Raw genomic sequence first — 25,064 nt, forward strand, 5'->3', positions numbered from 1 at the left:
GGTTCAATTATCATCAATATATCTTGGTAAATGATAGATTTATCAAAGAGCAATTGATTTGATAGTGTTATGTTAAAAATATAGTCATTATAATATATATTTAATAGTCTATATCTCATATTTAAAAAAAACGATAAATAATAGAAAACGGACGTAGACCGAATTGATAAAAAGTCGATTTATTTGGTTAGATTTGATTCAAATATTTAAAAAATACACCTAATCGGTTTGGTTTCTGGTTATGGAAAAAAGATCCAGCAACCCCCTCCATATTAGAAGAGCCGAAAAAGAGTTGAAGAAAAAGGCCTTTTTGACAAACACTGCGTCGAGTATTCGTATCTCTGTAAAAATTTATATAAATACAGAGACTCCTTCCCAGAATCCTCTTTCGTCACTCTGTTAACATCATTCTCTCTTCTTGTTTATTGTTTCTCTCTCTAAATTCCTCCAACCTTAGACTTTCTCTTTCTATTTTTCTCATGCATGGACGGACATTCATCACGGAATTGGAAAAATTAGGGCACACAAATTTCGTCGATCTATGTTGTTGAAGCTGTAAGGGAAGATGTGATTTCTGATATATTTTTCTGGTAAATTTGGTGTAAAGTTTCTGCGAAAAGATCAAAGGAAAAAAGTATTATTCGCATGAAGGGACCGTTAGATCGAACAAAAGTAGTGCTGCGGCACTTGCCCCCTACAATTTCTCAGTCTATGCTTGTTGAGCAAGTTCTTTCCCGATTCACTGGTCGCTACAACTGGTTCTCTTTTCGTCCTGGCAAGTCCAGGTTAGGGTTTCGAGTTTTTGTTGTTAAACATTACTATTTTAAATATGTTTCCTGGCTTTAGTAGTTATACTCCATCCATTTTACATATGCATAGTATTGTGATTGATTAGGATTGTGATTTTGAAGTAAGTATTGTTCACTTAGAATTTTGATAGTTCGATTGGGTTCTGTGAACTTATGATTGTTCATTTAAGTTTTTTGGGGTACGTAAAATTGGATATTATTGACTGAAATACAGCATCAAGGAGGTGCCACTGTACAAAAGTTTCTGTACACCAATAATTCATGTTATGTAAGCATATGTTAGAAAAGATAAGGCTTTATCCTTAAAAACATTTATAATTCCTCTCTGTCCTTAGTGTCCGTTTAGGATAGGGGATCAGCAGTGTTACTGATTGATTGGTTATTTGTTTTTTATTTTGGGTCGCTGTCCTGTGTGTATTTGTGAGACAGATGAGGCTTTGGCAGGAACTGTTTGGGGAATGTATACACTAGTATGGTATATTCTGTTAAAAGGTGGGCGTGTCTGGGAAGATGAATACCCATAAAGAGAAGAACAAAAGCATAAGTAGCGCAGTAAATATCTTCCCCTTTGCTTGCATGAAAAGAGCACAATTGCAAATGAGATCGTTGTCGGTGTAGTTTGTCTGCTTCGTTCTTTCATAGCTTGTTCTCTTTTGATAGGGACCAGGGTCTTTTAGCAGTTGATTTATCTGTACCTATGATTTTGTCCTTGCTCTCCCTTCTTTAATGTTCCTTTATTTGGTGATCTCTTTTGGTTGGTAAAACCTTTTGCGAATTTAGTATGAGAGAATACAGTAGTTTATCCGGATAAGGTGGTAGCCTTTATTGCCTTTACTTGTATAGATTTTTCGTTAAAAATAATGACGGTGTGCTGCATTTTGAAGAAATTCGTGAACTAGATTGCCACCTCTATGAGAGGGATTTTTCAGCGTCAGCTCTGAATCTGATTTAAAGCATTATCGTTTATCCAGTCTGTTCTTTCCTTATTTTGTTTTCTTAGGATACATGGAGATTCGGGTTTTCTGGCAATCCGTCCCTTCCCCGGACCCCGCGCATAGTGGGAGCTTAGTGCACCGGGCTGCCCTTTTTAAATTCATCAGATCCTTATCAAGAAAACTAACCGAAATTTATGGTTTTGTCTTTGCTCTCTCATTTATTGTAGCCTTTGTTAGTTGGAATTTTTGTTGTTGTATGGTATATCTTTTTTTCGAATTTATAGGTAGTTGAATGGTTTTGCAGTATATGCCTTGCAGAATTTGGCGATCATCTTTACTGCCTTGACTTGTTAGACTTTAGTCAGAAATACTAACTAGTGCGGTGCTGTTTCAAAGATAATGTGCATCTGTAAGAGGGGTTCTCACTTTGTGAACGCAAATTAAAAAACTAAAACTCCCTTATTTATGATTTTGTCCTTACTCTCTCACTATCTTCTGAATGGTATGCCTTTTTTCAAATTTGTCGGAAAGAGGGGGTTGAATGTTTTATTATAAAAGGATGATCACCTTTATTGCCTTGACTTGCAAATAAAAACTGATGAGGTGCTGTTCTGAAGAGAATGCTGAACTAGATTATATAGCCACTTGTTTTTTTATAACCGATTAAATAGCTACTTGTGCAAAAGGGTCAACTGCCTTTGGTCTATATAAGTGGATGCGCAGATGTATAGTCCATATAATATCCTCTGCTGTGGAATATTTAAGTTCTTAACACGGTAAAGTTTGTCCCAGAGGACATTTTATTTAGTCTTTTACCAGGGCTATTGACGGATTAATGAGTCTTGGATACCATCTTCCCCCCCGATAAGTGATTCTTGAAGATCACCCTGTATTGAGTGTTTAAACATGCTTTGGATGGGTAAATTCCTCATAACTTCTCTATAATAAGCCATATAGATGCATGCTTAGACATCTGAGAAACAGTTGTTACGAGAGAATTTATCTCTATTTATCATATTTACATTTAGTCAATGTGTGGATTATATACATTCCTGTAATTTTTCAAGATTATCCTTTTATAGATTCTGTCATTTTCCTTTGACAGGTTAGCTAGTGTTGGACTTATATTTTTGTGTATAACTTATGTACATAGTTACATATATTGTTATATGGATGCTTTTCGTGGTTTGTCTTTCAGTTGGATCACTGTTCTAGAAGGATTTCATTTTGTTTATCTTTATGTCCATTTTTTTTTTAATTATTTACACTGTTGGAGTAGGATTATCAGCTATGTCGCAATTAAGAGCAGATAATTGTGCCAGCATGTTATGTACACAACATGAACTTAGTATGCTTTAGATTGCCAAAGTGCACTCCTTTTTCCCTCAATGTCAGTGTCTCTTATAGTTCCCTTCAGGCCTTCACCTCAAATTTTCTCCTGCAGCCAGAAGCATCAAACCTATTCAAGAGCATATGTTGACTTTAAGAGGCCAGAAGATGTTATCGAGTTTGCCGAGTTCTTTGATGGACACGTTTTTGTAAATGAGAAAGGTAAAGCTCAAGAACAGTTACAAGAGCTTAGTTGGGCTTAATTGGTTATTCCTCCTTCAAGATGATATTTAAAATTGTTTGAAATTCATTTCAACATTCGCTACAGGATTAAAATTTTTGGTCCTGTTTACTGTAACTATGTAAAGAAAATGTTGATCCCTTGTGTTATCTAGTTCGTGATAGTTCTCTGTCTGGAATTATTTGGTCTTTTGTTTGCCAATTTGTTTCTTACCTTCGTGTGTGTCTATACTAGGCACTCAGTTCAAAACTATTGTTGAGTATGCTCCTTCACAGCGTGCTCCAAAACGCTGGTCCAAGAAGGATGGCCGCGAAGGAACCATCTTGAAAGGTACTAAATTAATGTGCGGATTACATCTGACCTAGCTATCTCCATCTAGTCTGCAGTCACAGTTAAGTTTATTGATGCACTTGTAGATCCTGAATATCTGGAGTTCCTTGAATTTATTGCAAAGCCTATCGAGAATCTTCCGAGTGCAGAAATACAATTGGAAAGAAAGGAAGCTGAACGAGCTGGTTAGTTAGACTATTTCCAGAATGTTGATGCTGTCCTCCTGCATCAAACTGATATTTAATCTATAAAATGAGAGATTGTGGAGAACAAACTATGGTGGTGGAGTGCATGTTCTGAAATTGAAGTTTCACATTTTCGTTGGTTTTTAGGTTCTGCAAAGGATGCTCCTATAGTTACTCCTTTGATGGACTACATACGTCAGAAAAGAGCTGCCAAGAGTGGAGCTCGGGTAGGAGTTCTCCTGTTATTAAATTTTAACCTGTTAGATTTTCATTCTTCCAAATAGAGAAGTATTTCACGGTCTCTTTCTCTCTCCCCCTCTCTTGGTACATTCACCTTCCCCCGAGCCCGCCTTGGGGAGTCTTCTGGCACTGTGGTTATTTGGTACATGAATGCTTTCCTCCCTTCCCTTAGAGAGAAAGAGGTTAGAGAAAATAAATGGGTCTTGTGTGGCATTAAAGTACTTCTGTTTTTCGTCTGTATAATATGAGCATGTGAAGAGCAGAAAATACATTTCATCATTCTGCAATGAATTATTGTAATGCCAACCTCCTCTTTCATTTGATATTTTGGCTTCAATCATGATCAGTGCTCCAAGACAGTCTAAGAAGGTTGCAATTTAATATCCTGTGCTGTCGGAGGCTGATTACTTTCTTGGAGACAAGCATGGATGTCACCCTTATATATATGATCTCCTTTCAATTTCTTAGCTAGGATCAGTATATTCATGTAAATCGAGGCTATGTTCGTGTCAGAAGCAATTTACCATCTGTTCACACCATTGCAGTGGTTTTAATTCAGTCTAAAAAAATATGCTGCCCGTGAATCCATTTTTTAGCTCATTAATAAATTTAAAAAGAAAAGAAAAGGGGTGACTAGCAGCATAAGTTTTGAGCATAAATAATGTGAAAGGATGGTAAAATGATGAACAAATTACTGTAGTGGGGAAAATATTTTCTGGGACCCTTGATATGCATCAAATAGTTATTCGAAGGTTAGGTCCTTTTCTTCTAAAGTTGCTGGGTCAGTCTTCCATTTCGTACGTCATAGAGACATTTATAGATCTAAGCAAATCAAAAGGCCAATATTGAAGAATTTATTATATATGCTTCCTAGATATGCGTTAAAGTGTTATACTAGTGATTTATGGACAAAAATATGACGCGTAACTGGATTAAATACAGAAAACTTGTGACCTAAGTGGCCTTGATTAATTTGTTTGGATAATTGATGGTAAACAGCTCCATGATTTTTGTGAGCAGGCTGAATCTGTTGACAATGAGCTTTTCCATTAACCATCTATTACATTGTCTACACTTCTCAGAGGTGTACACTCAATTCTGTTTAATAAATAGCGATGATGGTACCACTCATGATTTGGTGCATCTTCCTTCAAGTTTAAGGATTCGTACTAACTTCTTATCCTTGGTCTTTGACAGAAATCTCTATCTAATGGGAGACCGACCAGAAGAGCGAACGGCACATCCTCAGGAAGTCCTAGCTCAAGTGCATTTAAACAAGGCTCTGAAAAGAGAAGGGTTTCTACAACCATGGTAAGGATGTCGTCTTCCAATCCAACTTTTTGGCAATTGGTACTCTTGGTATTAGATCTATCTATTTCATGCAAATAGCTCTGCATTTGATCTTCTCTCAGTTGCAACATCTGTGATCTATGTGCTTGTGAAAATAATGATATACCTGCTTTGACTTCTGCATCAGCTTTTCTCTGTTGATTTTCCTGTCCTCTAATAATTGATTGAGGATATTTTTCTTATCGAACTCTTGTTCATGTGGACAAGTAGCTTCTGCTTTGGGGGATATTTCTTTTGATGGATATGTGGTTTGTGATGCTTTATCTTCCATCACTTATGGAACTGTTTGATCGTACAGTATGTTCTTCGAGATAGTTCTAAGGCTGGGAGTGGCAAAGACAAAAGACATATTTTAGTTCCAAAACGTGACGATCAGCAGCAGGCTGAGAAGTCTGGTACCTCCGCTCCTGGATCTGGGGCTGATGCAGTTGAAGAGGAAACTGGTATGCAGTATGCCTACACTTTAGTTGTTAGTTGTAATCACATGTTTTCCATGCTTGCTTTCATACATGCTCTTTTTAGAAGCAAGGAACTATCATAAGCACAAATTGACATGGTTTTGGAATTTTCTGATAAATAAAGATATATTTTACGTACCACTGCAGCATGAGAGCGCTGGGTGTATACAATGGTACAGCAAAAATCTTAGTCACCTTAAGCAGGAAACTAACAAAATCATCTTATCATCTGTATAATGGACAATAACAATACATCAGAAAAGACAAAAGCTCTAAACTTGTGGTCTCCTTTCACAAGATAACACCTGCATAATGTTGATTCCACTATGGCGAAATGCATAAATAGACCCTTTAAGTTGTCCACAACGATCAGAGACATTTTAACAATGCTAATAACCAGATAGACACCTCTACTTGGTTATAAGTGTATCTTTTGAACATCTGGTTGGCTAAGGGGATTGATCTGGACTCTGGAGTGAAATTGCAGGGTAATGGGATTGTGGGAAGGTCAATGGGTTTTGGGAGGTGATTTCAATGTTTGCAGATTTGAGATTGAAAGGTTCAATTGCAATAGAAGATCAAACGCCATGAAGCATTCTCAGACATCATCCAGGACCTAGATGTCATTGATCTTCCCCTCCAAGGGGCACAATACACTTGGTCGAGAGGTGAAAACAGCTTGCAGGCATCAAGGCTTGAAAGGTTCCTCATCTCACAAGAGTGGAATGAAACTTTCAGAGCTGTGAGGCATATTGCAATGACAAAGGTGATCTCCAATCGTAGGCCAATCCTATTGGAATGTGGGGATTGGGATGCAACTCCTTCCTACTTCAAGTTTGAGAGTATGTGGTTACAGTTAGGGGTGTACATAGGTCGGGTTGGTTCAGATTTTTCAATTATCAAACCAAACCAATGGCGTCGGGTTTTTAAATTTATAAACCAAACCACAAACCAACAAAGTCGAGTTTTTCAATCTCGGTTTTTCTCGGGTTTTTTCCCTGTAAAATCGTCATAGCATAAAATATGTAACTTGTGCTCCAAATATTTCTTAAGTCCTAGTAAAATACAACTATATAATGTGTTTTTCAAGAAACTAACACAATAATATGTGAGATAAGTCATAGCATTATACTAAAATATTCAATTACAAAGATAAAATAATAAAATTACATAAAATAATTATTGCTAATTAATAAGCCATAATGAAAATTAACATAATCTAAAAATACTATATAGGTCATGCTAAAATAAGTATAGCTAATAAGTACTAATATTAATTACATAACTAAGCACTAAAGAAAAAGATAAACTAAGTTATGCATTTTCATTATAAACCAATATAAAACTAAAATAATTATCCAACACTATCGCCATTCCTAGTATTGAATTGAATTGCTTTTATTAGCATTAGTATTGATTTGAACTTTGTTTGAGTTACTACATTTATGGGCTATAAAATTTATTTACCATTCAAGAATGTTAAGTCTAAACTTGAAATAATACGTTAAAAGATAAAACTGTGAAAAAGTTTAAGAAATATTTATAAATTACATTACAATAAATATTTATATGTATAAAATATTTTTAAAAATTATATAAATGTACTATCGGGTTGGTTTGGTTTCAGTTTGACTTTTTTTAGTTAAAACCAAACCAAACCAATTATGGTCGGGTTTTATTTTCCAATACCAAATCAAACCAAACCACATTTTTTTTTTTTTTACCGGTTTGACTCGGATTATCGGCTTGGTGCGGTTTATCGGTTTTCTTTGTACACCCCTAGTTACAGTCGGATGGATTACCCGGACAACCTAAAGACCTGGTGGCACAATCACACATTCACTGGTAGTTCAGATTTTAATGCAAAAGCTGAAAAGCCTTAAAAAGGATATCAACGTTTGGAACAAGGAGTTTGGAAGAGTGGAGACTAGAAAGTCCAGGGCTTTGGACGAGCTCATGATACTAGAACAAGCCACAGAAGGAAGGCAACTGAGCTAACTGAGGCCAGTCAAATGGTGAACCTGAGAGTAGAGATTCAACAGATAGCCAAAGCAGAGGAGATATCATGGAGGCAGAAATTTAGATGCCTTGGTTTAGAGGGCAAGGGTTCTTAATCTAGATCTTCAAGCTTCTTACTTTTATTTTTCATCTTTTAGCTTTTAAAAAAAAGCTATTACTTTTTTTTGACAAGGTAAATACTTTCATTAATATGGATTAATCTCATGAATACAAGCAGTATACCAAGTTATAGAGAATCTACAACATAATATGATTCCCAATACCTGATCTTTTATACAAACCGGAACCTCATGGGTGCACCAAAAAGATACTAGGAATGAGAGACTATTCCCTTCAAGCTGTTTAGTTGTGTCAAACGGTAACTTGAAACATGAAACGTTCTCCCTCACAAGGATTGGTTTTCTTGTTTATGATATATTCTTTAATCTTATTAAACTTACTAGTTTCTGGACACGTGTGTTGCGCGTGTTCCCAATATCAATGAGTACCAAATTTTTAGGTAATAAAAGTTACAAATTAACTAAGCATTTGAAGTTAAAGTATGTCACTAACATAATTCGATTTCAGTGACTTAATATTTGAATATGGAACCTGCAATGAACAATTATATTAAGTTAGTCAAATGTTATTTTCAATTATTATAATTTTATTTTATGAGTTGCAAACATATTAATTGGTCTTTTTGTGTATGTTCCTTTCTACCATTTTAGTTAATCTGCCATTATTAATGCTTTGTGATGATACTGATTGGCAGAGCAAAATATACTATCAAAAAGATTATTGCAAGAAAATTCAGTCCCCAATTAAATTAGGAATCAACTTTTGTAAATCTGCATATTACATTAAAGGTGATACATAAATATAACAAGAGATGTAAAATAACGGGAATATAATCGGCTCCACAAATAAGAATAAAGCATATTCTAGACACTTATCACAAACCCGTGTCACCCCGTAATAAAGATAAGTCATCAACTGAAAACACAAGTAGATAAAAAAGCTTGAACAAGCTAAGAAAAATTTGAATGTTATGCATGTGGTGTGACTGAGTCTCGAAAGAACAATGGTATTTAATATGTCTTCAAATCCTAAAGAAATAAATGATATTTGAATCATTTCTCATAATTGACTAAACCTTAACATTCTAATATTAAGAGAAACATAAACACAAAAACAAAGAATCTAAGTCAATAGAGGAGTTACTCATGAACAAAATTTTCCTTTTGGATGGAGTGTTAGTTGTTTGGATATGAGTCTGGCGCACTTGATCAGTTGCTCATGGCATGGACTTTGAATAAGTAGCTCATAGAAATACATTAATCCCTGTGGACTTTTGAACGGGCCATATATAAAAAGTGTTCTTGCTGTAAATCTTATCTTAGTTGTGCCACTTGCAGTGATGGTAAGCATCTCCAATAGTTTGGCAGTCAATGTTAAATTTTATTACTCAAAATCTAAAAAGGCAGAAGATAATAAGATGGGAGAAGATAAGGCTATTGATAATCAGAGTTTTGTTTTAATGACAAGTAAACACAAGATATAAATATATAATTATGGAAATCAATTAATTAGGAGAAGAGGAAGAGACTCAATGACATAATTATTATTTATGACTATATGATATTTTTCTACTTTTGTACATGAATCTAGTAAAAGAGTTTTGAATAAAGCATATTTAAAATTGCATTTAGGATAAAAGTTGAGAAGTCAAGTTAAGAGAAAATGAAGAAAATATAATAGGGAATGGTAAACGTTAGATCTAATAGATACATGTGTGGCAGCTAATTGAAGGGACTCAACACTATTATTGATTAAATGTTACTATTTATTATGAAATATTTTACCTTTTTGTTATTTTATATAAGTTATATTTTTGTACAAGAATTTTATGTAGAGTTGTTTCTAATTGAAGGACGAAATTGTAACTCAATTTTTCATGGGCATTTTGGTAATCTAACTTTAGTTATAAGGGCTTCCTACTTTTAGTATAACTAGTTCTGGACACGTGTGTTGCACGTAGAACCCCATGTTAATTGATTTAAAATTGGACCTTAGTGCTCCACCACTAGTCACCTTTTCGGCCAACATAAGGGCCCTTCGAGACCCCCAATACCTCCCTAGCGGCCTCTCTAATGTAATTTGCAGTCGCGGCCCACATACCACTTGTGTTCGCACTGATCTTCCATGCCCCCATAGCCAATAGCTTATCCCCCAACTCCTAGGCTCTAACCTTCGTCAAAGCTCCCCATTTGATCCTAGAAAGACCATACGCAACCCTTTTTCTCTGCTTCCTCATAATCTCCAAATCCATGACCATGGGCCTATGCTGGGTCGAGAGGTTCTCACTTAGGAAGACCTTGAAATCTACGCACAGACCTCTATCTGACTTTCTAAGGAGTAAAAGTCAATCTGAGTCTTGGCTACCAAACTCTTAAAAGTAACCAAGTTCTCCTCCTTCTTCGAAAAACTCGAGTTAGCAATCACCAAGTCAAACGCCTTTGCAAAATCCAACAATGACATGCATCTATAAAGAGAAAAAAAAAAAAGAGTTAATGCATTACATATATAGCTAGAAACACAGGAATGAGTATATTTGTCACATAATTAGTACTGAATTTTTTTTACCTTGAAATTGAAATATACTTCCAATAAGATTGTAAAATCATAAAGCAATTGCAAAAAATGGATTCACTAAAAGATTTTCAAGTTTTCATTTTATATATGCTGAGCAAATGAAAATTTCTAAGATCAAACAAATATCATTATAACCACCATAAGATAATATAAAAAATGCCATTTTCTTTTGCACTGCTACTTGTTAGGGGAAATGCGCTGAAAGTTATAATATATTTACATGGCGAGTCAATTTGTGGGTAACTTATATAAGTACAACAATTGGTTTTTGAGGAGCAAATTTGGCTCATTCCCCTGCCAGGTAATTGAAAGAGATTGTAGAGAGAATTTCTTTTAAATTCTACCAGCCTACCACCAACAAAATAATTTTCATGCTACAACACTCATTTCCATATTAAGTCCATACATAAGATACCTTGCAGATACATGGTTGTTGTTGGTCTTGATAGCCAGAGGCAGAGCCAGGATTTCAAGCATATGGTTTGGAATTCTAATTTTTTTAAGTTATTAGGTCAAATATAGAGTTTGAAAGCTATTGGGTTTGGCCAAACCCGTCCCGACACTCTAGCTCTGCCCCTGTTGATAGCAATTTTTTTGACATACTTCTTGATCTTTGAAAGAACCAGCATGCAAAAACAATATATATCAACTGTTAAAAAGAAAGAGAATACTCGACAATATTTTGTGACAGTTTGGGATTGAGCCTTATTTGTTGTTGTTGTACATGTGTCGATGAAGCATGATATTATAAACTATAGAGACAGGAAGTAGGCGAAGAGTACCACAAATAAAATATCAATAATATAGTCATTGAACTTTTAAGAAATACTAAAATGTTCCATCAAAAGAAAACGAAAGATATATCAATATGGTCTTTATATAAATTTGGGTTGGAGGGAAGGTGGGTTGCTCTGATGGTAAGCACCCTCCTCTTCCAACCAAGAGGTTGTGAGTTCGAGTCACCCCAAGAGCAAGGTGGGGAGTTCTTGGAGGGAAGGATGCCGAGGGTCTATTGGAAACAGCCTCTCTACCCCAGGGTAGGGGTAAGGTCTGCGTACACACTACCCTCCCCAGACCCCACTAGTGGGATTATACTGGGTTGTTGTTGTTGTTGTTATTGTTGTTGTTGTTGTTGTTGTTAACTGACTAATAAGTACAATTTTGAAATTCAAAAGCTAAGACACTACTCTATATGCTAACATAATGAATCACGCTTAAACTTTCACAACAGTGATATAAAGAGTTTGATGCCTTAAAATTAGTGATGTGCTGGACTTCTTAAGCTCTTTATATAAGAAATTAAGAAGAGTAATTTGAAGAATTGAGAAAGATCTGCTAGAAATAGTCCTTGACGTCGTCAGAGCCTTTGATGGAGATAGAACATTTTCTTGCCTTTATATATATCCTCCTTTTCAGTTGGATGGTGTTGCTTGAACTTTCCCAAGCGTTTTTTTATTGAATTAGTCTACAATAAATAATTCAATGTGCCTCTTCAAATATTCCAACTTTTTCTACGGAAACAAAGCGGTTGGCTAATGCAAGTGTGTTTAATTAATGTGTTGACATATGAAAGGAATGATATTTATTCATTTATTAAATTATGGTTACTTGTAACGGAAGAAATGTTTATTTTCTTTTATACAAAAATATTGAAAGTGTTCTAATAAAGGACGAAATGTGGAATTGTAACGGAAGAAATATGTCTTTTTGTAATACAAAAATATTGAAACTGTTCTATTGAAGGACAAAATGTGGGTATTTTCGTAATTCAAGTTTAGAGATAGAGGCTTCCCACTTTTAGTATAATATTATATGATGATATGATATGATGAACGATAACGGTCTTTAACATTTTTAAAATTTATGATATTAATTAATCATCATCTATGCTCTGAAAATTGTCTATCTAAGGGATGACTAGCTTTATTGAATTACCAAGTTATTTTTTTTTGATAAAGTAAGTTGCTTCATTGAAAGGCATCAAGCAGATGCAGTGATTACAAAAATAAAGATGCTAGCTCCATTACAAGATGTTATGATGGGATCTTGGAGCTAGCCAATAACAAGAAGATATACCTCAAAGAGGCTAGTCAAGAGTAAGGGAGCTCAAAAAATCTAAAAAGACAGTAGAACTATTTACATAGGACTGTTTGTCCCAACAAAAAAGACTTAAGTAGACATCTGGCCCTCAGCAAGTGAATTGAAGTTGAGACTCCATCAAAACATCTGAGGTTTCTTTCAGTCCATATGCCTCTTATGCCAAGTTATTACACATTACCAAGTTATTACACATGATTTTTTAATTCTGTTAGGGTCTGAGTGATCTTGTCCTCGAATCCTCTCTATGCCTCTTATGCCATTTTTATCTATGATCCTACAATCAATCTGTCTCTGAAGATTGTCTATCTACGATGACTTGTATCTTTTGATTGAACTGAATCACGGAGCATAAAACATGGTCTTTTTATGGTGCTCTCTTAGTAAGGGTTTAAAAATTTGGATTGTTGATCTTCTTTCTCTTCCCATTCTTGACATTCATTACTTATTCATCTTACATGTTTTTAGAATGCTTAAGGTCTGTTGAATTTGTTCCAGGTGGAGCTGCTGATGTTGGGAAGAAGAAAATCCTGCTCTTGAAGGGAAAGGAAAGAGAAATTCCTAATGTAAGTTTTACTTTAGTTGGGGGTGGGGATGGGGGTGGGGGTTGCACACTGAAAATGAAATTAGCTCCACTGTGCCTTAGGTTGGGGGAACTCCATTTCCTTTCATAAGCTCTGGAAGTGAGAGACGTCTAGGTGTTAGAGCATGTTTATTTTTAAGATAACTTTTGCTAATCTCTTTTAGTCAACTAGGCGATCATCCCTCATATTCTTTACCCCCAAACTTCCTGACTGATATGTTCACAGAATCAGTGGAAATGTTTCTGTGCATATGGATTGGTCCATCAAACCTTTTGAGGTGATCTAATCTGCGATGTTATTTACTTCTAAGTCACAGTAAGGCTTTCTTTTGTAATTAAAAAACACTGATCTGTTCGACACAATTGTAATAACTTAATGCTGTAATGCACGTGGCAAAACGATCTGGCTCACCTTGACAAAGAAAAGGTGGCCTTGAAGTAGTTTGAGGTTCCAGATGCAAACGGGATCTTATTACTATTGAGTGGTCACCAGACACCACTATGTGGGATTACACTGGGTATGTTGTTGTACTATTGAGTGATCACTGCTAAAGGTCAAAAGTTCTGTTAATTTCATTTGTTTCTCTGATGAGGAGGGAATCCCTTGTTGTTTAGATAGTTGACTTGCTTTAATTGATATGTAATGGATACTTGTATCCAACACTTTAATGTATAAAACCAATTTATGTAAACCAATTTGGTTCATCCCGATAAATGTCTCCTGGAAAATTAATTTCAGTTTAGATTTTCTGCAACTTTGAACTTATTAGTCTTTTCTTTCCTTCATAGGTTTCTAGTGGTTCATTGATTCAGGACAATGCGGCACCTATTGTCAAGAATACAATAACATCATCTGCTCCGCAACAGAACCAGCGCCGTGAGGCAAGTGGGAAGATCATTAGAAGTATTCTTCTCAAGGATGCTCGTCAAAATCAAGCTCCTTCTGCATCCCAACAAGAACAGCACAGCCAGGATAAGGACAAAAAGCCTCCTAGGCCACCAAGCGTGCAGTTGTTTCAGAAAGAAATTAACGGAGTTAATGAGGATAAGATTGTTGGAACTGATTTGCATGTTGTCCACACTGAAAAGCAGGAAAGACGCTCTAGGATTAGGGATAGGCCTGATCGTGGTGTTTGGACTCCTCTTCGTCGTGCTGATAGTTTGCATGCTAGTGATGAATCCTTGTCTTCATCTACCTCTCAATCTTCTGAAGTGCTGGATTCTCTTGAAGGTCTGTTCACTAGTGTCACTCATGTTTGGTGTTCTTGACCTTTTGCCAGATGCTAGATTTTCTAATTATTTTGGTTGACAGAAAACTATTCTGCCTTTTATTTTCTTGTCTCTCATTTGTTATAAAGATTAAAGAGAGTATATTCATCATTTTCTTACATCTCTTAATTTTAATTTACATGTATTAATGTTTGTTAAGGATTAGGGTTTACTCAGTTTTCTTTTCCCTGGAATCTTCCCCCTTTTTTGGGGGGGAGGGGTGGGGGGGAATCCTTCTAATTTTCTTCTTCTTCTTTAGGAAGTCAGGGTGAAACCAAAAATGATCTGCCAAATGTTCGTGGTGGGGAGTTCAGACCCATGGGAAGCGGGCGTAATTCTCATTCTTCTTTTGACAATGGTTAGTTTTGTTTATGGGTCATGAAACTTTGTGATTCTTTGCTACACGTGAAGTATTGTGCTCAATATTTTCTTCCCTCTTTTCGTCACTGGGACATGTTTGGTTACGTTTAAATTTTTTGATGTATCTAGGTACTTATAAACGTCGTGGTATGAGGGATGATGGCATTTCAGTAGGGGAAGGAAAACCCTTGAGAAGGGGAGGTCCTTCTAACTATGGTACCCATGAGGTGTGCTTTGTTTAGTACAATGTTTCATATTTTAGTGTAGGCCGATGTGTTTTCACTGTGTGTTTTTACTGATTTGCTCACATGGACTATATGATGTTCATGCAGAAACAAGTGTGGGTCCAAAAGTCAAGTTCTGGTACTTAATCATTAATGGTAAGCTTTAAAGTTGGCTGTTCATTTCTGTTGTCCAAGTTCTTTTCATTTTAGTGGTGTTGCTTGATAGATGAAAATACCTATCCAAAAGAAATGCTTAATAGATGAATAAATGAATGGCATCGAAGCACTACAATTGCCACAGCACTCATTCATTTAAATGTACAAGTGGCACGAGATATACTTTATTGTCAACTTAGTTTGGTTATGTCTAAAAGTGCGTAGGTGGTAAACGCATGGCGTATTTCTTTTTGGTGAGTGCAATCTACCATTATTGATTCAAAGGTTGAGCCTTCAATTTATCTGGTTTTTTCTGCAGCGAAAAGCTTGGTTTTGCCATATCAGGTATTCGTGGCTAGTGGCTGGAGCTCTCTTTACTAGACACATCATGTATGAGCAAGGTTCCTGGAGTAAAGATAAGGATCTGAAGGCCTTAATGAAATTTTTGACTCGCCAAGGTGGTTTAGAAACTGGTATATACTGCTAAACTAGTCTTTGATCTGACTGAATTGAAGATGGCTGGAGTAGGGGCAGGAGGAAAGGAAGTCGTATCAGTGATATATACACCACGATTTTCAGCTGGTGCACCTTATGAAGTCTCTTCATCGGTGATGTGGGTTTCCTTGTTCCTGTGATTGATCCGGCTGATTATCAAATAATATGGTTCTATAGATGGAAGGTTTCCTTTGTTGAACTGTAAATACAAACATGGTATTGTGTGAAGTGCGCCAATAATCACATACATATGTTTCATAGCCCCATACTAGTTCTAGGCTTGACTGATTGGAGATTGTCAAAGAAGAAGCTTGGAGTTGCTGCAATCTTGGTTGAAGCTTGTTGTCTAAGTGGGGCCCTGATGGCAAAGCGTTGAAGAGGTCGGTTCGTAGTCGCTTGTTTGTGTGTATGGATGGGGTTGCTAGTCCAAGGGATGTTTTATCGAAATGAAAAAAAGTGTTGTTCCAAAAAACTATAGTGCAATTTTTATATTTATCAATAATATTGTACGGTTGCAGATTTATATTTATTTTCCTGACGAAACACCCATAATCCTCTGCCGAGAATCAAATTTCAGGCAGAAAATGGATTCTTACGGTAACGTGAGTGGCTTTTTCGTGTTTGGATACATTAAATAAAATGTCAATGGTTGTCATAACTCATAATATATCAACGGATGTATTTTTTTTTTTTTTAAAAAAAACGGAAGCTGCTAAAGACAGTGACGCAAATTTTTTGATAAAGTGCGGAATAATACGTGAAGGTTCAATGCCTAGTCAGATTTTTCCTGATTCAATGATCCATTGTCAATTCACAGTAATGCGATGCAATAACCTTATATTTAGCTATCAAATAATTATCTGCATTTTTATCTTTTCTAGTCAAACTCAGTTTGAGAAAATATATGATTCCCAATAATTTTTGTCGTTTTACTCGAACTATTAGTGATAAAAGAATTATTGTATATATTGTTATAAAATAAAGACCGTAAAGTAAAGACAAATATAAAGAGAAACTGATATATTATTCAAACTTCAAACTTATGTGCATAATGAACTGAAATCTTCTCTATTTATAGAAAAAAGAAAGTTGCTGTGTAAACTGCTTCTGCAAGCTGCTGTGTAAACTACTACTGTACCAGATATAGATAATCTTCTACCGGGGATAATGTTTATCCATAACGGAGTATCGAAAGGATAAGCTCATTATACCAGATATAGATAATCTTCTACCGGTGGTAATGTTTATCCATAACGGAGTGCCGAAAGGATAAGCTTATTATACCATATATAAATAATCTTCTACCGGGGGTAATGTTTTATCCATAACGGAGTACCGAAAGGATAAGCTCATTATACCAGATATAGAAAATCTTCTACCGGGGGTAATGTTTATCCATAGTGGGGTATCGAAAGGATAAACTCATTGTACCAGATATAGATAATCTTCTACCGGGTGTGATGTTTATCCATAACGGGGTACTGAAAGGATAAACTCATTGTATCAGATATAAATAATCTTCTACCGGGTATGATATTTATCCATAACGGGGTACTGAAAGGATAAGCTTCTTCAAGAGACTTATTTTCAATAGAGTACTAAATAGATAAACATATTTACGGCGGAGTCTCATATAGATAAGTTTCTTCAGGAAGCTTATTTTTAACGGAGTACTAAATGAACATCCATAATATAATATATTTATAACACTCCCCCTTGGATGTTAATTAAAAGATAATGTGCCTCATTAAAACCTTACTAGGAAAAATTCCGTGAAAAAAAAATTCTAGTGAAGGAAAAAGAGTACACATATTTAGTAATACGCATAACTAGTTGTCTCATTAAAAATCTTATAAGGAAAACCCCGTGGGAAAAACCTTAGTAAGGAAAAAATAGTATAGCGCGTATTTTACTCCCCCTGATAAAAATCTTATTTCAAATATTTGAGTCTCCGCATTCCAATCTTGTATACCATCTTCTCAAAAGTTGAAGTTGGCAAAGATTTAGTGAATAAATCTGCCGGATTGTCACTTGAACGGATTTTTTGCACATCAATGTCACCATTTTTCTGAAGATCATGTGTATAGAATAATTTTGGTGAAATGTGCTTCGTTCTATCTCCTTTTATAAAACCTCCCTTTAATTGGGCTATGCATGCAGCATTGTCTTCGGATAAAATTGTGGATCTTTTATCACATTCCAAACCATATTTTTCTTGAATAAAATGAATCACTGATCTCAACCACACGAATTCCCTACTTGCTTCATAAATAGCTATTATCTTAGCATGATTTGAAGAAGTAGCAACAATAGATTGCTTTGTGGAGCGCCATGATATGACAATACCTCCACATGTAAACACGTACCCGATTTGAGATCGAGCTTTATGTGGATCAGATAAATAACCTGCATCTGCATAACCAACAAGATCTGCACTACCTTTGTTAGAATAAAATAAACCCATATAAAGTGTTCCCTTTAAATATCACAATATATGCTTAATCTCGTTCCAATGTCTCCGTGTAGGAGAAGAGCTATATCTTGCTAGTAAATTAACAGAAAATGCTATGTCAGGCCGTGTAGCATTAATAAGATACATAAGTGCACCAATTGCACTAAGATAAGGTATTTCGGGACCAAGGAGTTCATCATCCTCTTCTGGAGGTCGGAACAAATCCTTATTTACTTCAAGTGATCGAACAACCATTGGTGTACTCAATGGGTGCGCTTTGTCCATGTAAAAGCGTTTTAAGACCCTTTCTGTATAGGCAGATTGATGGATAAAGATCCCGTCTGCTAAATGTTCAATTTGTAGACCAAGACAAAGTTTTGTCTTTCCAAGATCTTTCATCTCAAATTCTTTCTTAAGATATTTAATTGCCTTTTGGACCTCTTCTGGAGTTCCAACAAGATTTATGTCATCAACATAAACAACAAGTATAACAAATTTTGATGCCATTTTTTTTAATAAAAATACATGGACAAATAACATCATTTACGTAACCTTCTTTAAGCAAATATTCACTGAGGCGATTATACCACATACGCCCAGATTGCTTTAAACCATACAAAGATCTTTGTAATCTAATTGAATACATTTTTCGAGATTTTAGATTTGCTTCAGGCATTTTAAGTCCTTCAGGGATTTTTGTATAAATTTCATTATCAAGTGAACCATACAGATAAGCTGTAACTACATCCATTAGATGTATTTCAAGCTTTTCATATAGTGCTAAACTGATGAGATATTGAAATGTTATGGCATCCATAACAGTTGAATATGTTTCATCAAAATCGACCCCAGGTCCTTGTGAGAATCCTTGTGCGACAAGGCGAGCTTTGTATCTTTCAATTTTATTTTTATCATTCCTTTTTTGTACAAAAACCCATTTATGACCAACTGATTTTATACCAGTAGGTGTTTGGACTACTGGTCCAAAAACCTCTCTTTTAGCAAGTGCGTTCAATTCTGATTGAATTGCCTCTTGCCATTTTAGCCAATCAGATCTTTGCCCACATTATTCGATAGATCGGGGTTCAAGATTCTCACTATCTTGCATAATGTTAAGTGCAACATTGTATGCAAAAATATTATCTACCACAATTTCAGATCGATTAAATTAATCCCTTCACCAGTAGAACTTATTAAAAGTTTCTCACTAACTTGAGTCTCGGGTTCATTGATTTCTTCAGGAATCTCAGAACTAATTAGATCTTGGGTCTCTTCAGGGGATCCCTTCATAGTATCATTTTGATCATTTGTTATTTTTCTTTTTCGAGGATTTCGATCCTTAGAACCCAAAGGTCTACCACGCTTCAGGCGTGCTTTGGGTTCACTAGCTCTCATGCTATTAGATGGTCCTGTTGGGACATCAATTCGGATAGGCACATTCTCTGCAGGGATATGTGACTTAGTTATCTTTTTCAAATCAGTAAACGCGCCTGACATTTGATTTGCTATATTTTGTAAATGAATAATCTTCTGGACCTCCTGATTACATATAGGGGTACGTGGATCAAAATGGGATAATGATGAAACTTTTCACACAATTTCTCTTTTGATTTCCTTTTTCTCTCCCCCTAATTGTGAAAAATTTATTTTATCAAACCGACAATCTGCAAATCGAGCAGTAAATAAATCTCCCGTCAATGGTTCAAGATAGCGAATAATAGAGGGTGATTCAAACCCAACATATATTCCTAATCTTCTCTGCGGGCCCATCTTACTGCGTTGTGGTGGTGCTACTGGCAAATATACAGCACATCCAAAAATTCGTAGATGGGCAATATTTGGTTCATGACCAAAAACTAATTATGACGGAGAATATTTATTATAATGTGTCGGTCTGAGACGGATAAGTGATTTTGCATGCAAGATAGCATGGCCCCAAACAGTAGTGGGCAATTTTGTTTTCATAAGTAGTGGTCTTGCTATCAATTGCAGGCGTTTAATAAATGACTCTGTAAGGCCATTTTGAGTATGAACATAAGCTACAGGATGTTCAACTTTTATCCCAACTAATAGACAATAATCATCAAAATCTTGAGATGAGAATTCTTCAGCATTATCAAGGCGAATAGCCTTTTAAGGATAATCTGGGAATTGTGCCCTTAATCGAATTATTTGGGCTAATAGCTTTGCAAACGCCAGGTTGCGAGACGATAAAAGGCACACATGAGACCATCTTGAAGATGCATATATTAGGACCATGAAATATCTAAACAACTCACTTGGTGGGTGAATAGGTCCGCATATATCCCCATGTATACGTTCTAAAAAGGCAGGGGATTCAATGTCAACCTTCATTGGTGATGGTCTAGTGATCATTTTGCCTTAATAACAAGCATCACAAGAAAATTTATTATTTGTAAGAATCTTCAGGTTCTTTAATAGATGCCCACTCGAATTTTCAGTAATTCGTCTCATCATTATTGATCCAGGATGGCCCAAACGGCCATGCCAAAGCACAAAAATATTTGAATCAGTAAACTTCTGGTTTACGATAGAGTGTGTTTCAACTGTACTAATCTTTGAATAGTATAAGACAGAAGATAAAGTTGGTAACTTTTCTATAATGCACTTCTGGCAAGAAACATTCTTTGTAATACAAAGATATTCCATATTCATTTCATCTATCGTCTCAACATGATACCCATTTTGGCGGATATCCACAAAACTCAACAAGTTTCTTCGGGACTTGGAGGAGAATGATGCATTATCTATTATAAGTTTTGTTCCCTTAGACAGACATATAGTGGCTCTTCCGGAGCCTTCAATTAAACTTATATTACCAGAAATTGTTGAAACATTTGCTTTTTCCTTATGCAAATAAGAAAAGTATTTCTGATCTTTGAATATGGTATGAGTTGTTCCACTATCAATTACAGAAATATCTTCATGATTGATCTTTGATCCAAACATAATTTGAGAATTATCCATATTCTTCAAAATGACATAAACAAAATAAATATGATAGTAAACATCATTATCAAAGCATAACTTTTATTTATGTACAACAATTACATAACCATACTATCTACTACAAATAACAAAAATTAAAATATTTACAATTCTACAGATTCATCACCGATCACATGACTTATTTCTCCTTCCGGGAGTACAAAGTAATAAGCTACATCCAAATGCATAAAGTCTAAATTATCTTCAGAAATAAAATTTATTTCAGCATTTTTCTCTGTCTTCTTCAGGGAGGCTTGATACAGCTCAACCAGGTGCTTTGGCGTACGATATGTACGTGACCAGTGCCCTTTTCCTCTGCATCTATAGCATGCATATTCTGGCTTTGCCGCTTGCACCGCTTCATACTTTTGTTCCTTTCTTTTTCACTGTTGGTGGTGATGAGGGTTCTTTGGTGCATTATTATTACCATGATTAGAGTTTCTTCCTCGATCACGGCCATGATCACGACTGGGGCCACATCCTCTTTCACGCTTAGCTTGGTGAAAGTTCGTCTCATTCACTTTAGGGAATGGACAAGAACCAGTAGGTCGGCTTTCATGATTTTTCATTAATAGCCCATTATGTTGCTCGGCTACAAGAAGATGTGAGATAAGTTCAGAATACTTTTTGAATCCCATCTCTCGATATTGCTGCTGCAGGAGCATATTCGAGGCATGAAAAGTGGTAAAAATTTTCTCCAACATATCATGATCAGTAATATTATCACCACATAGTTTCAATTGGGAAATAATTCTGAACATAGCAGAATTATACTCACTGATAGATTTAAAATCTTGTAACTTTAGATGAATCCAATCATAACGTGCATGTGGAAGAACGACCATCTTCAGGTGGTCATATCTATCTTTCAAATTATTCCACAGTATGACTGGATCTTTAATAGTGAGATATTCTATTTTCAAGCTTTCATCAAAGTGATGGCGTATGAATATCATTGCTTTGGTACAGTCTTGGTTTGATGCTTGATTTTTATCCATGATGGTGTCTGCCAGACCCATCACATCAAGATGAATTTCAGCATCAAGCACCCAAGACATGTAGCTTTTGCCCGATATATCCAGAGCTACAAACTCAAGTTTAGAAAGATTTGACATTATTTAGAAAAAGAAAGTTCGTACCTCTGATACTTTCAAAGTATTTGCTCGAGATGGCAGAATCTCGTACTGATAACGTGTTATAAAATAAAGACTGTAAAGTAAAGACAAGTATAGAGAGAAACTGATATATTATTCAAACTTCAAATTTATGTACATAATGAACTAAAATCTTCTCTATTTATAGAAGAAAGCAAATTGCAGTGTAAGCTGCTTCTGCAAGCTGCTGTGTAAGCTGCTACTGTACCAGATATAGATAATCTTCTACCGGGGATAATGTTTATCCATAACGGAGTATCGAAAGGATAAACTCATTATACCAGATATAGATAATCTTCTACCGGTGGTAATGTTTATCCATAACGGAGTGCCGAAAGGATAAGGTCATTATACCATATATAAATAATCTTCTATCGGGGGTAATATTTATCCATAACGGAGTACCGAAAGGATAAGCTCATTATACCAGATATAGATAATTTTCTACCGGGGGTAATTTATCCATAGCGGGGTATCGAAAGGATAAACTCATTGTACCATATATAGATAATTTTCTACCGGGTATGATGTTTATCCATAACGGGGTACTGAAAGGATAAGCTCATTGTACCAGATATAGATAATCTTCTACCGGGTGTGATGTTTATCTATAACGGGGTACTGAAAGGATAAGCTTCTTCAAGAGACTTATTTCCAATAGAGTACTAAATAATTAAACATATTTACGGCGGAGTCTCATATAGATAAACTTCTTGAGGAAGCTTATTTTCAACGGAATAATAAATGAACATGCATAATATAATATATTTATAACATATATCAACTTTTCTTTAGGTGCTCTATATTGGTATAGCCGCCTAGGATAAAATTATCCCTGTTTTGCCATAAATAACATTTCAGCGTTTGATATACCTGGTCAATTGAAGTGGCATTTGTATCAGTCATAGATACACAAGTAGAGTTGGCGCAAGTAGAGTTACATTCTAAATAATGAAGCTTGTTGCTGTGCAGTTTCGAAGTTTCATCATAGTTAGCGCAATTATTTGGGACCGAGAAAGTATTTTTTGGTATGTTTTGTTGTGTGCACAGATAGGAAGAAGAAAATTGATGGGACTCAATCTGATAATTGTGGATTCAAAAGTCACTCTCTAGGACCATAAGATTTGGTATGCTTTTAACATTACTTTTTTCTTTGCTTTTGATGCTGTTAAAAAGCTTGTTGCTTGGCCGTATAGCTTGGGGCCACTACTTTTCTCTCACATAAAATCATAATGCATATAAGTTGGCTATTCTTTATTGTGACCTAAAAATTTTCATAATATCGCCTTGGCATGACTGTTATGCTCCATCCTAGATAGAGATTTCAAGTTCGAGCCTCTAGAGTCAAAACCTTCTGATAAGGAGTACTTTACTTCGTTAGTGGACCTCGAGCGCTTGAGTCCAAATCCTTCTAATAAGGAGTACTTTATTTTCTTAGTGGGTCTATCTGACACAAATCTAAATTAATCGGGTCAGTTAATTATAAATCAGGTAAAAATAGTACGGGATAGCCAATTTTCAGACTGGTAATTCAAAAATAGCCAGCGTTTGCAAAGTCATTGAAAAATAGTCACTATTTTGCTGCAACACGGACCAGTCCAGCATAATATACTGGAGATTGGTACACCTGTGTATGAACTTCCAGCATAATATACTGGAGATTGGAGCAATTGTGTATGAACTTTCAGCATATTATGCTGAACCAGTATATTATACTGGAACTCCAGTATATTACGCTGGAATATTTTTCGGATTTTGAATAGTGTTTTCGTTCAGATTTATCTTTAAATGAAAAGTGACTAAATTTCGATTACTTTTAAAATTATGGCTATTTTTCAATTATCACTTATAAATCTGACTACTGACTATTTTTGAATTTCTTCCATATTATCAGTTGTCTAAAAAAAAAAAAAAAAAAGGGAACTTAGCAGCATCATCAACCTAATTTTACATCCTAGAATGAGAATAGGTGTAGGTCAAGTGACATGTTACCAGCCACTCATAGGACCTTCATTAGATGGACCAGTCTAAGTAATACTCCTACTAGTTACTTATCATTTTAATTTTCTCTCCCCTCGTAAAGCCTCTGTTAAATAAAAATTTCACAAAAGGTTACCTTTTCCTTTTACATTACAAGTGTTATTACTTTACTCTTCATTTTCCTTTTTGAATAAAATGATGCAAATAAAAGGAAACACATCAAAGAGGATATTACAAATCAAATGAGAGGGTTTCAGATTTAAGACAACCATACAAAGAGTTGTGATTTACTCATATAAAGAGAGAAATGAACTATTTTTGTGCCCTTTAAATATTCAAAAGTATTACTCCATTTACATTATCTACCGAGTAGAAGTGAAAGAAAAATAACTTTTTGGAAGAAGTAAATAACATGAATGAAGATATTACAAATCAAAGCATTATTTACAATTAATGTTTTGAAAATTTCCTAATTGAGATTGGACTAACCATTCAACTATAAATTGTCAAACTCGTGCCTTCTTTATATCATTTTTCTCTCACATTCTTTCTAATCAAATGTTCGGATAATAGGTGTTCAACAATTTAACCTCGAGAAGTAAACTTATTAGTGTGCTATTACGTAGGTTGATTGGTGTAGGGGCAGCTTTAATTGGAAAGTATAAAAGGTTAAAGTTTGGAAGGAGGACTTCGTCTCAAAAGGAAATAAAAAAGTGACATAAAAGTCAACAATGTGGGATGGTCCATGTTTTCTT

The 25,064-nt window shown here is 35.3% G+C and overlaps 1 protein-coding gene across 1 annotated transcript; it reads left to right on the forward strand.

The window, feature by feature from the left end:
* The first annotated feature begins 230 nt into the window (after positions 1–230).
* On the forward strand, positions 231–16,237 carry LOC107817079 (regulator of nonsense transcripts UPF3). Its single transcript, XM_016642856.2, has 13 exons — positions 231–785; positions 3,189–3,295; positions 3,549–3,644; positions 3,731–3,829; positions 3,977–4,056; positions 5,267–5,380; positions 5,718–5,862; positions 13,126–13,193; positions 14,000–14,441; positions 14,739–14,837; positions 14,969–15,066; positions 15,172–15,219; positions 15,539–16,237. The coding sequence occupies exons 1-12, from the start codon at positions 646–648 to the stop codon at positions 15,208–15,210; spliced, it is 1,527 nt and encodes a 508-aa protein (XP_016498342.1). The 5' UTR covers positions 231–645; the 3' UTR covers positions 15,211–15,219; positions 15,539–16,237.
* The last annotated feature ends 8,827 nt before the right edge of the window (positions 16,238–25,064 follow it).

The sequence above is a fragment of the Nicotiana tabacum genome, chromosome 19 (genome assembly GCF_000715075.1).
Source record: "Nicotiana tabacum cultivar K326 chromosome 19, ASM71507v2, whole genome shotgun sequence".
NCBI classification, from domain to species: Eukaryota; Viridiplantae; Streptophyta; class Magnoliopsida; order Solanales; family Solanaceae; genus Nicotiana; species Nicotiana tabacum.